General features: G+C 45.0%; 1 protein-coding gene across 1 annotated transcript; it reads left to right on the top strand.

The window, feature by feature from the left end:
• The first annotated feature begins 183 nt into the window (after nucleotides 1-183).
• LOC144888654 (syntaxin-binding protein 1-like) lies at nucleotides 184-13,017 on the top strand. Its single transcript, XM_078767295.1, has 6 exons — nucleotides 184-884; nucleotides 987-1,096; nucleotides 5,492-5,593; nucleotides 6,466-6,542; nucleotides 11,587-11,726; nucleotides 11,884-13,017. Exons 1-5 carry the CDS (start codon nucleotides 737-739, stop codon nucleotides 11,606-11,608), a joined length of 459 nt encoding a protein of 152 aa, XP_078623421.1. The 5' UTR covers nucleotides 184-736; the 3' UTR covers nucleotides 11,609-11,726; nucleotides 11,884-13,017.
• The last annotated feature ends 3,230 nt before the right edge of the window (nucleotides 13,018-16,247 follow it).

The raw sequence follows: 16,247 nt of genomic DNA, 5'->3' as shown, positions 1-16,247 counted from the left end.
AGTTTGGAACTCCGCCGTGAGTGTTGCAACTGGGGACAGACGATTTTTACGCATTTCGACACTCGATGGTCCAGTTCTGCGAGCTTGTATGGCCTACCACTTCGTGGCTGAGCTGTTGTTGCTCCTAGACGTTTCCACTTCACAATAACAGCTCTTACAGTTGACTGGGGCAGCTCTCGCAGGGCAGAAATTTGACGAACTGACTTGTTGGAAAGTTGGCATCCTATGACGGTGCCACGTTTAAAGTCACTGAGCTCTTCAGTACGGCCCATTCTTCTGCCAATGTTTGTCTATGGAGATTGCATGGCTGTGTGCTTGATTAGATATACCTGTCAGCAATGGGTGTGGCTGAAACAGCCAAATTCACTCATTAGAAGGGGTGTCCGCATACTTTTGGCCATGTAGTGAACTTGTCAAAAAATAAATTTGCAAAGTAACAAACGGGCTCAAATGCAATACCCTCTCCTCTGGCGAGGAAAAGAATGTAAGTGTTAAAAAAAATTTCAATAAATTCCACATTTCTATCCTGGTTGATTTCCTCAAATGATCTCGAAATTAGTAAATATATTTGATAAGTTTGACAGATATGTTTGATATTACTGACCAATTCGAATATTTCCCAGCAATAAGATGATCATTGCCAAAGGGTATATGTTTGATGTCACTTTTGTATTCATGAAATTGAGTGATTACATGACTATTTGGCACTTGTTGAACTGAGCTGTATCATGTTACCATGAAAAAGGACCTGGCAACGGGCACGGACGCAGATGGTGAGAAACTTAAGGACCCGATGCGGCTCATCGTACCCGTCCTGCTTGATGGAACGGTCTCCATCCATGACAAGATCCGTGTCATCCTGCTGTACATACTGAACAAAAATGGTGAGTCTCTCCGGGCACAACGACAGCTTCAATTTCTGTTCAGTTTACGTCGTTAACAAGTTGCTGTCTAGTGTGAGTGTTAAGCAACGTTTGTCCCACCAGGTGTGACGGAGGAGAACCTTCAGCGGTTGATTGAGCACGCCAAAATTCCCCCGGAAGATGCTGAGATAATCACCAACATGGCCCACCTTGGCGTGCCCATCATCAGCAATGTAGGTATCAAATGTTCACTATGCTGGAGATTATTACCGTTCTATCCCACCTTCCTTTCCTTGAGTCTTTTAACCATAATGGCTTCCATTGATAGAGCAACTGAAAATCAAGGGAAAAAAATCCTCCATTCATTCCAGTTGTAAAAAATAGGCTGTCTACTTAGTACATACAGTCACGTGAAAAAGTAAGTACACCCCATGTAAAGTTTTGACTTTTTCAACGTATTTCAACATACAGCTATTTGATCTTCATTTCAACAATACTGACAGATAAAGGTGATATAATATAACAAATATCATGAAACATTTACATTTTGTAGCCCATTGTATAATTTAAATAAACATAAATGCAAATTTCGCATGTGAAAAAAGTAAGTACACCCTTGGCTCTAATCGGTGGTATTGCCCCCTTTGGCAGAAACAACCTGAAGTAGGCGTTTCTTATAACTGTCTACCAGTCTCTGACACCGACTGGGAGAAATTTTTGCTCACTCCTCCATGCAGAATTATTTCAGATGTGTGATGTTTGAGGGGTTTCTTGCATGCACAGCTCGTTTCAAACCCCCCCACAACATCTCGATGGGATTTAGATCCAGGCTTTGACTTAGCCATTCCAGAACCCTCCATTTCTTTCTTTCCAGCCATTCCTTGGTGGATTTACTGGTATGTTTAGGGTCATTGCCATGTTGCAAGGTCCACCTTCGGTTGAGCTTCAACTTTCCGACAGATGGCCTCGCATTATCCTCAAGCACCGTCTGGTACAATGAAGAATTCATAGTGGATTCTATGATGGTGAGCTGCCCAGGCCCTGATGCAGCAAAGCTGCCCCAAAACCATAATATTTCCAGCACCATGCTTTGCAGTTGGTATCAGGTTCTTGTGGTCAAATGCTGTCTTTGGTTTTCACCAAACATGTCTTCTGGTACTGTGGCCAAACAAATAGCTCTACCTTTGACTCATCTGTCCAGAGCACATTGTTCCAGAAGTGCTGGTCTTTGCCTCGGTGTTCATTGGCAAACTTTAGTCTTGCCCTGATGTTCTTTCTGGACAGCAAAGGTTTCCTCCTGGCACACCTCCCATGCAGATCAAATTTGTGCAGCCTCTTTCTAATGGTAGACTCGTGCACTTTGACATCAACAGTGGCAAGAGCTACCTGTAGGTCCTGTGATGACATTCTGGGGTTCTTAGAGACTTCTTTCAGCATATTGCGGTCTGCTCTCGGGCTGAACTTGCCGGGGCGCCTGGCCTGAACAAGTTGGCAGTTGTTTGGAATCTTCTCCACTGTCTTGGAGATGATCTTCCGGACAGTCGAATGATTGATTTCAAATTGTTTGGAGATCTTTTTAAATCCCTTCCCAGACTCGTAGGCATCTATAACCTTCTTTCTGAAGGGGTCAGAGAGCTCTTTTGATCTAGGCATGGTGATGCTGCACACTTCAACAACAAAGAGCAAACCAAACTAAATGTCTGAGGTTTAAATAAGACAGGTTCCTCCAAGATCCTCTCTGACGATGTTTTAATCATTTGCACCTGAGCTGGTGCACCTGATTCTAATTTTAGGTATTTGAAGTAGTGATAAATGGAGGGGTGTACCTACTTTTTCCACATGCGAAATTTGCATTTATGTTTATTTAAATTATACAATGGACTACAAAATGTAAATGTTTCATGATATTTGGTACATTATATCACCTTTATCTAACAATATTGTTGAAATGAAGATCAAAGAGCTGCATGTTGAAATATGTTGAAAAAGTAAAAACTTTACATGGGGTGTACTGACTTTTTCACATGACTGTGGATGCCTACGAGTCTGGGAAGGGATTTAAAAAGATCTCCAAGCAATTTGAAATCAATCATTCGACTGTCCGGAAGATCATATACAAGTGGAGAAGATTCCAAACAACTGCCAACTTGCTCAGGCCAGGCCGCCCCAGCAAGCACAGCCTGAGAGCAGACCGCAATATGCTGAAAGAAGTCTCTAAGAACCCCAGAATGTCATCACGGAACCTACAGCAAGCTCTTGCCACTGTTGATGTCAAAGTGCACGAGTCTACCATGAGACAGATGCTGCACAAATTTGATATACATGGGTGGTGTGCCAGGAGGAAACCTTTGCTGTCCGGAAAGAACATCAGGGCAAGACTAAAGTTTGCCAATGAACACCTAGGCAAAGACTAGCACTTCTGGAACAATGTGCTCTGGACAGATGAGTCAACGGTTAAGCTATTTGGCCACAGTACCAGAAGACATGTTTGGCGAAAACCAAAGACAGCATTTGACCACAAGAACCTGATACCAACGGTAAAGCATGGTGGTGGAAATATTATGGTTTGGGGCAGCTTTGCTGCATCAGGGCCTGGGTAGCTCACCATCGTAGAATCCACTATGAATTCTTCATTGTACCAGAGGGTGCTTGAGGATAATGTGAGGCCATCTGGCAGAAATTTGAAGCTCAACCGAAGGTGGACCTTGCAACATGACAATGTCCTGAAACATACTAGTAAATCCACCAAGGAATGGCTGAAAAGAAAGAAATGGAGGGTTCTGGAATGGCCAAGTCAAAGCCCGGCTCTAAATCCCATCGAGATGTTGTGGGGGGATTTGAAACGAGCTGTGCATGCAATAAACCCCTCAAACATCGCACAGCTGAAAGAATTCTGCATGGAGGAGTGGGCAAAAATTTCTCCCAGTTGATGTCAGAGACTGGTCGACAGTTATAAGAAACGCCTACTTGAGGTTGTTTCTGCCAAAGGGGGCAATACCACCTATGAGAGCCAAGGGTGCACTTACCTTTTCCACATGTGAAATTTGCATTTATGTTTATTTAAATTATACAATGGACTACAAAATGTAAATGTTTCATGATATTTGTTATATTATATCACCTTTATCTATCAATATTGTTGAAATGAAGATCAAATAGCTGTATGTTGAAATATGTTGAAAGTCAAAACTTTACATGGGGTGTACTTACTTTTTCACGTGACTGTAAATGCCAAAGTGAGGTCGAGGGGGCACTAAACAGCGAAAAGTAAAATTGACGGAAAGAGAGGGAGGAGTGATAGGACACGGAAAGGAAAGTATGAGAAGGTGTGAACACTCCCACCATCTTTACCTCTGCCAGCCATTAAAGATGGACGGAGGTTGGGTTTTCAACCCTGTCTATTTGTTTGTCTGTGAGCAGGGTATCTCATAATGTTGTGGACGAGTCGTGACAAAACAAGTTGGATGAGTTGGTTCGGTGACGAGAACAAGCCGATTAGATTTTTGTTCAGGTCCGGATCCAGATATGGCCTATCAGTGGGATCTTGAACATCCTTATCATCACCATATGAAACACCTTGATCAATTCCATATGCGATGCCTTCGCAAGATTCTGGCATCACCCGGCGAGACAGAATACTAAACACCACAATCCTAGACAACTGTCGCATCCAAGGAATTGAGTATTTCCTGATGCAAGCCCAGCTTCGTTGGTCAGGACACCTCACACGCAAGGAGGACCAGATAATCCCAGGAGCGCTTTTCTATGGACAACTTAAATTTGGTAAATTTGGTAAATTTGGACAACTATACTCAAGTCTTGGGCCATTCCAGCTGCCACCTGTGAACATCAGGCCACAAACAGGTTAGCTTGCCATAACATTTGCCGCAAAGACCTGGGCCACTTTGAATGTGGGACACTTGCTACCGCGAGACGGTGGAGGCAAGAAAGGAAAATCTGCCAATGTCCATCTCTGCAAGGCCCAGGCTATACCTGTGATGTTTGTGGTAGACGCTGTGGGTCCCGCATTGGACTATACAGATGTCGCACAATGCTGAGTGAGCACGCCAACGAAGGGAAGAGATTCGTCAAAAAACGACGACTCACACCAAAAGTGGGATACAAAATGTAAACTGTTCATCCGGGCAGAGGTATGCCCTCGACCGAGTGCCCTACTAGTTGCACAAGTAAAAGATAGATGGACCCTCAATCATGTTTTTTTGAAAGCAAGGGTTTGGAAAAGCAAATTCTGTTTACGACATCACACCTTGTAATACTGAGCCTGGTGTTGGCTTAGTGGTTAGGGTGCCGGCTGGGGATCCTAGGATCCGAGGTTCAAATCCAGGTCAATCGCCGAATTAACGCCAGGGGGGTTGACTCAGCCTGTCATCCTTCCGGGGTCGGCAAATTGAGTACCAGTTCACTGGCAATTCCCTGTGTGTTGCAAGAGGCGACGAACAGGGTTGGCGGCAGGAAGAGCATCCTGCCATAAAACATTGCTTTAAAAATGGGACCACGGTGCCCAAAAAGGCAAAAAAGGCCAACCCCTGCCCTGCAGGGAAGTTCTGCAGAAAAAAATGGCCTCTAAAGGTGGTTCAAACCTTGTAATACTGCTTTCTGCTTTCTAGTCTACGACCAGGCGCCGGCGTGGACCAGAACGCCGAGAGTGGCCAGGTGAAAAGACGTATCAGCTTTCACGCTGGGTTCCTCTGCTCAAGGATGTCATGCAAGCAAGTCATCCACTCCCTCTTACCCTGCATTTGAAATGACCACCACTGGTCATTGCAATAGTCTGCACTATATATTGCTTCTCTTTTATTGTTATTTTTCTCCCTGCTGTCTCTGCTGGAAAAGAATCAAATAAATTAAGAAGTAATCAGGGAATATATAATAATTTATTTTCTTTTTCGTTGTATCAATATTGTCACCCCGCGCACGTGAAGCGAAAAACAGGGTTAATCAATTGGTTCACTTCTGTCTGTCTGTCTGTCCTTCTATCTACAAACGGCAGTTTATGATTCAGGAACAACTTGATTTCAATTGAATGTTATGTTTTGAACACTAATCGGAACATGAATCGGAAAACAAACCTGCAGTTTAGCAGGTCTTTGGCTTCAATTAATCCTGATTGCGCACGCGCAGAGAGGAGTCAGTGTTTATTACTCTGTCTACCTGTCTGGCAGTCAAAAAAAATTGAAAATCATTCCAAACAGGAACCTTCCTGTTTTTAAGGACGTCATAAAGGACACAAACAACAGGCACGGAGACCGAATGAAATGTGTTAACCCAGGTGATGTAAAAGACACTGCATCAACAGCGGTAAAATTCCCGAATTTTTTTTTTACAACCTTTAAAATCTTTATTTTATTTAAAATTCTATAAAGCCGAACAATGTAGAACACAAATCACCTTGTTGACACTTTCAAAACCCCTTTCGTTGAGTTGTACTTTGACAAAATATTATGACATTTTACATCATAACGACCAATTCAATTTGCCACTCGTCGGCACCACCCATGTCCTTGTTTCTCAAGACAGCATTGGTGTAATGGATTCCATGAACTCTCGAGTTGTTCCTGTTATTGTTAATTTCGTCATTCAGGATGCGATCGAGGACAAGCTGGACGCTCGACAGTGGCCCTTTGTGTCGCGTAGCACTGCGGGAGGAGCTGCCGGAAGGTAGGCTATGTCCACTGTTTAAGGCCATGACATGTGATGGTATTTTCATTTTCAAAAATATTTTGAAGCTGTTAAATGATGCCAAAGCAATTTTGCATGATAGAAACTTCCATCATGATTATAAAAACAAACAGCAATTCCTTCTGAAAACTCTTTATTTGTACACGCCAGCCATCAAGGAGCTCTCCTACCTATGACAACATAACCCTTTGTGAAGCCTGAGACATGATGATCTGATTTACATTATACAGATTGTTTGAATGAAGATCAATGAAAGGAATCAATCTTCTTCAAACCAATCTTCACGAAACTTCACCAAATGGTAGATTTGGTGGTCTCACAGAATCCTATTTATTGAGGTCAAAAGGTCAACATAGTCCAAAGGTCAAGCACTTTTTTCTGATTTCTAAAATTGTCAATTTTAATTTGATTAACTTAAAATTTGAAGACGATTTGCATATCAGGTCACTGAATTCAACCACCAATTATTTTTGAGGTCAAAAGGATGCTCCACTGAGTGCCATTCTGCTTTATTATCTTTTGGCAAGCGTCGCTCGATGAGTGATTTTTCATTCTTTGATTACTGAGCTGAACCTTAATTTGCTTTTGTTCATGAATACCACCCTGAGATCCTCTTTGTGTTTTGCTTGCGCATGTTCCGAGTGAGTCACAACCTTTTCGAAATGTTCAAGTCAACACGGAATTTGGTTTGTTCAACAAAATAGCGTCCAATGTTAAAAAGTTCGTCCAATGTTAAAAAGTTTGTTTGCCGATTGTTATGAAAATTTTATGAAAATCCGTTGCCGATTGTTATGAAAATTTGAAAACTGATAAATAAAATGACAACATTTGATGTAGAAAAAGGAAATAAAGTATAATAAAATAAAGAAATATAAAATTAAAATAAAACAACATGAAAAATATCACAAAAATATACAACAAATGACAAGAACAAACAAAACACATGCAGCTAAAAGCGCTCTATATCAAGGATAAGCAGAGCTTGCTCATGGGAAGGAAAGTTCAAGTAGATTCCTTGACTACATTGTGAAGATGACCCACAGTGAAAACATGGATATCGGGAAGGAAGATCACAGCAAGCTTGTTCTTCACGTTGTTCTTGGAAACTCGTTCTCAAGGTAACCAGATATGCGCGAAGCAAGTGAGTCCACATATGCAGGTGAACCCTTCAGGACACTCTCTGCGCTCAACGCAGTGCCGAACATGAAGAAGGCCTTCAACGATCAGCTCGGTAAGTACGTGGACCAGGCAGCCCTAAAGCGTCGCCGGGCTGGCCAGCCTCAACTGCCGGCAGCAGCACAGAGAAGACCCGCCGGTGTCGCCGCTCGAATGCCACAGTAGTGGTGACTGGTGTGGAGACAAAACTAAGCAGTGCCTGGTTAGGAGGTGTATAATGTTGATAAATGAAGTTGCTTTGTTCACTAAAGTTCCTTGTTCCAACATATCACTTCCTGCATATGCGAGAAAGGCTGCGAAACAGCCCGCTTGCAGTTTGCGAAAGGTCTGGCGAACGAGAGGGGCGTGGTAAAATCACGTGATCTACGAATGCCGAAAAAAACATATACACACAGAGACGGACACTTCAACTTTTAGCCATTGATGCAAAAATGTAGTTTAATTTCTCTTGTGGCTACGTAACCAAACAAACAATGTATTTACGACAGCCGTCTCAGCTCCTGTAGGCCGTATATCCCACCTGCCCCCCATCCCACCCTCTTTTCCAACATAATGCATAGTAAATGTCGTTATTTTCAACTTACCTGAAACATTCATAAACCCTAGATATGTCCTTCCCATTGGTGTTCATAAACAATCAATCCAGATACACAGTCCATTCAATGGGAGCAATCCTTCGGGGATTTACACTTGGGCCTTGCCCCAGTCTACATCATCGGGAGTTTTCATGAAGGGCAGCTCCCCGTTTGGCGAGCTGAGAAAGTTTTCCAAGTCTTTCGTTGTACAAAGGCACAGCACTTCCTCTGTGGTACTTTTACAAGTATTTTCAGCTTATTTTAGAAGCTTGGTGAACCATTTTAATTAACAATCCTTATCTCCGACACACTATATACTTTATGATGCTGTGAATGCCGCCATTTATTAAGGTTTCTGCGCATGCATGCCAGGTATTCTGTGGCGGAATATGTCATTTCAAAAGTTCCGCATTAAAAATCAACAGATTCAATATATATTTGTTCTATTTCCTGTATTTGCACGAGCCCTGTGGGGATCTCTATTTCCTGTCATTTTATAGGGTGAGGAAAGGGTCCGTCTTCAAGATCCATTCTATCATTGACACCAGCTAAATTATTTTGGAATTTAATGCTCTTCTTTTTTTTGTATACAAGATCGTGGCTCGTGAAAGAGCTGACATTAATCACACAAAAAGGCAACCGACACATAAAACACAAAATAAGAGGAGCGGAACACAAGATGGGGAGAGAGGGGGAAGGACACAAACACAACATTTGAGAGCAAGGACATCGAGAGAAATGTGGGAGGGGGAGGTGGGATAGGTATAAAACACATCAACACTGCAAGGACTTCCAGGAAAGAAGTTGGAATTTCAAAAAAAGTGTATCTGGGGTGAATTAACAGGGGTAGAAAAGATCAAGGTTTTGGATGGGGGAAGATAAGAGATGGTGGTGAACAGCTGTTTTAAAGACGAGGAGGGAGGAGTGGGATTGAAGGGAGTGGGGGAGTTTATTCCAGAGGCGGGAAAAAAGGGGAATGAAAGAGTGAAGGTGAGCAGAGAGCCTAGATTTTGGCAGTTTCACCATAAGAGGGTTGCTGGAAGATCTTGTGCGACCTGTAGGAATATTAGGGGGACAGAGCACAGAGAGAGCTGGGGGAGCAAGGCTGGAGAGGAGTCGGTAGAAGACAGAAAAACCACCAACCAGCCTGCGGTGAGTGAGTGAAAGGCCCTCGGAGTTAGCTTCATCGCAGGAGATTCCAATGATTCTGATATGATCCCCCTCCCCCCCGTTCCCACGCCTCCTCCCCCCAAGCCCTCTCCCTCCCACACATCTCCCTGCTCTTAAATGTTGTGTGCTCTCAAGTGTTTGTGTGCTTCCCCTTCGCTTGTCTTCCGCTCCCTCTTTTTATATATTTTATTTGTCTGGTTGATTTGTTTGTGAAGTAAATGTCAGCTCTTTCACGAGCCTCGATTCAGGATACAAAAAACAAAAAAAACAAAAAAAAGCTTTGGTTTCAACAGCGTGAAGCCGAGCTCGGTGTGAGGCAGGAGGGGAGAGCTTTCTTCCATTGAGCTGCGGATGAAAGCCTTGTATGTGGTGAGGAGCTCAGGTGTGCCAAGGAAGGACTTCGCACGACAGGAGGATGCCCAGTCGGCGACTGGCTTTGGAGGCCAGCTTGGAAATGTGGTTATCCCAGGAAAGATCATGGCAGATAGTGAGACCCAAAAGCTTGAGCGACAGAACTTCTTGGAGAGGATTGTTGAGAAAGTAGATGGGAGGGTTTTCCAGTCGGTCTTTTCGGAGAGACATAGTAAGAGTGTGGGATTTGTCAGGATTGAAAGACATGTTCCACTTGTTTGACCAGTCTGTGATTTTATCCAGGTCTGCAGAGAGTGAGGAGGCTGCAGACTGCCGATCTGAGGGATGAGGAATGGAGCGGCAGAGAGTGGAGTCATCAGCAAAGAGATAGAGAGGATTTTCCGGAGAGTCAGAGAGATCATCATGAAGACCAGAAATAGCACAGGGCCCAGAACACTGCCTTGGGGAACTCCAGCCAGAACAGGAAGAGGAGATGAGAGAAATCCATTCAGGGCCACCCGTTGCCTACGACCAGAGAGGAAGTCCGCAAGCCATGAGTGGAGCTTTCCATGGATACCACAGGAGGAGAGTTTGGTGAGCAGAGCTGGGTGCCAGACCGTATCGAAGGCACGTGATATGTCAAGGGAGACGGCTCTGATTTCCTGTTTGGCATTGAGGACCTCCATCCATCGTTGAGACAGCAGAAGCAGCATGTCCAGAGTAGAATGGCCTGGTCTGAATCCAAATTGATGATCAGAGATCAAGCCATTGGAGAAGAGGAAGGATTTGATATCCGAAGCAATGATGGATTCCATGATTTTGCTGATAATTTGCTGATAAGCAGGCTGATTGGTCTGCAGTTGCAAGGATCTGTTTTTGCACATTTTTTGTGTAAAGCGGTAATGTTTGCTGATTTCCAAGATGCTGGCAGATGACCTTGAGCAAAAGAGAGGGTGAAAAGAACAGAGAAAGGTTGAGATAGAGCGGCAGAGGAGGATTTTCGGACCCGTGGGCTGATGCCGTCTGGTCCAGTTGCAGAATCAGAGTCGAGGTTTGACAAAAACTTCTTCACCTTGTCAGGAGAGAAGGACACAGAGTCCAGGAGCAGTTGGGTTCGACTGGGAAAGGTGGGAACAGAGAGAGATGGGTTTGGGACACAAAATTTTGACGCAAACACAGAGTTGAGGCATTCGGCTTTGTCACGTGCGGTGTCAACTGTGTCGCCATTTGAGGTAAGGGAGGGGATAGAGGGGGAACAAACACCAGAAACGGATTTGACAAGACGCCACCAGGATTTGGAGGTAGGAGACAGGTTTGAGATTTCAATCTTGAGTGTGGAGAGATAGTGCTTCCTGGCACTCCTGAGGGTAGACAAACACTTCTTCCAAGCTTGGTGGAAGGAACTGAGATTGCCTTCAGTTGGATTTGCCTTCCAAGAGGAAATATAGATATCGATATTGCTTCGTCCAGGGAATGGAGAAGGGGTTGCAAAATTTAGAAAAGGAAAAACTCGGACAGTGGGGTAAAGAAGAAAAGGTAAATAATGTATATGAAAACATTGAGAAGGGGTAGGGAAGAGTGGAGGGGGAAAAATTCCACCATTTTGTAAAAGTAATATTTAAATGATCCCACGCACAAACCCACGTGACCTTTAAGAATTTCTTTGAAGACCTTTCTTGAGCGTTCATACTTTATGGCAATTTTCCTTATTTATTATGACCTCTGAAATCTCGCCTATTTGACCCCTCCAGTGGAAGAATGTATGGCCGCTGACATGAAGGCCGCAGCGGTCCACGACTGTTGCTCTTTGTTCTCGGCGGAGCAACCTACGCAGAAACGCGTTGCGCTTACGAGGTCACCGCAACCAATGGAAACTGGGAGGTCCTTATGGGTGGGGTTTTAACCTTTACATTTTATTTCAATAAAATAGCACTCTCATTACTAATCTCACCATCACACCCCTTGCCTTTCCTCATACACCTCCTGGGAAATGTAATGCTGATCTTGATTTCTCTTATCCATGTATCCCTCCCTATTCTCCTCATCAGGATCCACCCACTTGATGACTCCCAAGGACCTGATAACCGATCTTCGACACCCAGATTTTAGGCCAGGAAGTCGAGTTGGCTTTTCAGACTCTAGTCAAGCATAACCTCCCCCTCACTTGGCACAATGGGCATCCAAGTCCTGGTCATTTGCCGAGGCCTAAGTGCAAGCTTCATCCGAAGCATTTTCCGTCTTTCCTGACATTCCCGTATTTCAATATTTTAACACAAGAGACGCTGCTTCCACCCATTCCCCTCTCACCCAACCCCCAAAAAACTTCAGCTCAACGCCTGGTCTTACAGCTTTAACCCCAAAATGCATATCTGTTTACCTGAGAATAACCTCAGATCTAGCCCAATTTTTCAATGAGTTTCACAACTACATGTGAGTTGGTACTCGGCATCAATGGTCTACTCACCTGCTCATGTAAGTTGCACCCCGTTTCTTTTAAGCATGGCAGTAAGCACATCATGTTACTTCGGACCAAAATGGGCTGCATCACCAATTCAGGAGTTACAAGTCCGACAAGTGGTGGAAAAAGCCAATTTTAGAATTCTGCGGGCTTCCTGCATGTCTCCTGTTTCATGTTTTCCAGCATGCTCATTGTACACCTATGCTTGTCCTGGAGTGTATTTCAACCTCTGTCTACGTACCATCCTCGAGTATTCCCTGAGCTATGCAAATGTGAGCAGGCTGGGAAAGAGTGCTGGACCTGTAGAGAAAAGGTTTTACTTGTTAGTCTGTCCTGTTCTTTTAGAATTTTGTGATATGTTGCTGTGCACTTGTCACGGCATGTTTATTTCGTAGTTGAGGCATGCTTGCACCACCATCTGTCCACCATAAGCTTTCGCCCACGTTTGTGAAAATATTCTGTTTCCAAAGTGATTGTCCTCTGACCATGCATTTCACTGGTTGAGAGCCATGTTGCTAAACTCGAAGGCAGCCCCTTAACTGCTTGAAATTCTGGACTTTCGCTTGGCCTATCCATTCATGAAGTTCCTTCCTGGATACATCAAATGGCATGCTGAGACAAGGAAGGCTGTAGATGTTGAATGAATAGGTGTGTTTGTGTGACCTGGTCACTGAAATGCATGGATGCCTGTCTGCAGGAAATAAAGCATGAACCCTGCAAAAGCTTCCTTATTCTTGTCTACTTTCCTAAACTCGTGGTCGGATGTTGTTGTTGTATACCGCCAGACAGTTCTCTCGAACAAGTCCACGGCATGGAGACAGCTGATAGATTTTGCAAGAGCGACCCAGAGATCCCCCACATCCAGGATGGTGTACCCCCGCATTCACAAAGTGAGGGCCACGACAGAGTTGGAGAAAGAGAGAAAGAAAGAGAGAGAAAACGATGGATGGAGGTCCTCAATGCCAGACAGGAAATCAGGACCGTCTCCCTTGACATATCTCATGCCATTGATACTGTCTGGCACCCCGCTCTTCTCATCAAAGTCTCCTCTTATGGTATCCTTGGAAATCTCCACTTATGGCTGGCGGACTTCCTAACCTGTCGTCGTCAACGTGTTGCTCTAAATGGAATCCTCTCATTTCCTCTTCCTGTCCAGGCTAGAGTTACTCAAGGTACTACTCTGGGCAGTAGTATGAAAAGGGGGGGTCCTGAGGCAAAACATCTCCACAGGACCACTCGCATGTACATTCGCTTACACTTGTTCCACACGCTCTCGCTCGTTCCACTAGTTTTCCCTCGCCATCGCTCACTCACCTGCTCGATATCTTATCTCAGAACCCCCCTTTTCATACTACTTGTGTGTGGGGGTGGGTGTGGGGGGGGCTGGGGGGGCAGGAGGGGTCGGGGAAGGTAAAGGGAAAGCAGAGGGGGTTGATTATTACAGATGGTGTTTCACATTATTCCCACCTATAATATTGTTACGGACGCGGTTAAGATGTTATTTTGACCGAGCGGTGGTATTACCGCGACCGAACAGTTATTCCCCGACTAATACCCGATTTGCCCCAAACTTTGGCCGGATCGCGCCACCGCTATTCAATCGGGAAAACTCTAAAGCGACCGAATACAAAGAGGAAGAAGACGTACAGAAGAGTAATTGGATTTATTATGTACACATATAAGTAGGAAGAAAGCAGGCACGTTTATTTACAGACGAGATTAGATACACAGTGCAACGCTAGCTTACCTACAGTCTTAATTAACCCAGGGACAGAACAAACAAGGACAGACTCACGCGGGGAATGATGATAGGACTGGCGGGAGATGGATGGCTGGTGGGATAGGGAAGTCCAACTGGCCCTGCAACCGATCGACTCGTTGGGCAGCCGCCGCCCCTTCGCGGCCCTGCTCCAAACTGCCGTCCAGGCCTCACGCTGCTGTGGCTGCAGTTTCGGTGGCTCCAGCTGCAGTAAATGCAGTTTCAGTGGCTCGAGCTGCAGTAAATGCAGTTTCAGTGGCTCGAGCTGCAGTAAATGCAGTTTCAGTGGCTCGAGCTGCAGCTCAACCCTGGACTTCTTTCGGACTCACTCAAAGCGCCTCTCTTGGACTCAACCGCTTGGACTCCCTCTCGTCTCTCTGTCAAAGCTCATCTCTTTTTGGAAACGCCCTAGCTGTGGGTTATATAGGCCCCGCCCCTCAACCTTCGCGAACCTCCTCGATGTTTCTCTCCACACCCTCTCCAAGTCCAACCCCTTGTTCGTGGTTGGTTGAGTGGGGCTGACTCACTCCTCCCCTCTATGACGAGGTGGGGACCCGCCTTTCTTCCCCAACCCTGCCTCGTGGTCAATGGCGGCAATTGTTGGTTGGCAATGCGAATGGCAATTGACGAAAAGGGGGAATGGAAGTTTTGGGAGTGGGAATGAAGGGAATCTATTTCTTTCACTGGTGCAATGGAGTATTTCAATTAATGGGAGACACAGCCTTACCCTAAAACACATAATAAGATATAACTATTGAACAGGGGTATTCTATGGTTGGCTGTGGTGTGGATGCTTTATGGACTAATTATGGGATGCCCTTTGACCTTTACGCAGCTCTGGAGGCAGGAGGCGCAGAATAAACAATAATAATAATACACACAATCAAAAAAAATACAGTCCTCATAACCGCAACACTGCACCCTCCTCCTCTTAGGCACGTCCCGGGCCTACAACTTTTATTTAGTGTGACACTTAGGTGTAGTTCCCTCTACTTTTAACCTGATCCTGAGTGCGACAGTTTTAAAACATAAATAAATGTGTCCCGCTGCTCCATTGCACCCTGCCTAACAGACTTACGCCCACAGTTAACCGAATTGCGGAATGGTCTTCAAACTACACACTGACGGTGGGGAGCATTATTTACAATGACTCTGCTTTTATTTACAAAACTAACCCAGGACCTGTAATTGTTCTTTCTGGGGGGGAGACAGTCTGCTCTGCATCGACGCACCATGAAAGCACCCAAAAACACACCAATACACCCTCAAGCACCAATCGGTGCAGTCACCACAGTTCATCAATGTTCAATGCATGTTCAATAATAAAAATAAATCAACAACCCCTAACCCTGCAGGTGGTCTCTTGCTCTTCGGCTCCCTCTGCTGGTTATTATTATTGTCTTCCAGTTGTTGTCTTTCTTTCATTGCTTTTCTTACTGGCGGCCTATTCGAACTGAAAAATGCACCCAATGTGTCCTTTTTAATTTTATTTATGGCCCACAGGGGCCGACTATGTGTGGTTCACCTGTGGGGCATCGGTGCCCTGTAGCCAAGGTCCGCCAGCAAGATTTTGGGCCCTCATGGCCGGTTCCAGCAGAGGGGCCATGCCCCAACCCATGGGGTCCATCAGTGGTGCTCGGCCACAGGCATGTGGTCCATATGTGGTGCATCGATGCAGACAGCTGGTTCTGGGAATTTCGGGCGCACAATGGCCGACCCACGCACGCTCCCCTCGGCGCACAATGGCGCACAGGTCATGTGGGAGACAAAAGAGACAAATGAGCGAGGGGTAAGGTCACAAGGGTACACATCAATAAGGCAATGCAAGGCGAAATGCGTACGGAGGGCGAAGTGAGAAAGCTCGTCCCTACCGTAGTCACCCCACCTGTCACCTACACTACCCTTGCCCTTACCCCATATTTACAAAATCTACACATTTACAAATTCGTCGCTACTGTCACGTCTTCCCCATATTTCTTCAATACCAAATTCGTCTCCACAATCCCTCTACTTCAAAATTTGCCATCACCCAAATTCGTCATCAATCCTCATAAGGAGGAAGAGATGGAACATCAAGCACAATGTCACACCCACGTCATGATGCGTCTCACAATCCAAAACATTTGCACATAAAAAATAATTAAACATGGCATGGTGCGGAGTACCTGTCACCTCAGGTGAGTGGATGCAGATGG

The sequence above is a fragment of the Myxine glutinosa genome, chromosome 13, assembly GCF_964187855.1.
Source record: "Myxine glutinosa chromosome 13, kmMyxGlut1.1, whole genome shotgun sequence".
Lineage (NCBI taxonomy): Eukaryota > Metazoa > Chordata > Myxini > Myxiniformes > Myxinidae > Myxine > Myxine glutinosa.
Note: the sequence above shows the minus strand (reverse complement) of the source record. Positions and strands in the feature narration are given on the sequence as shown.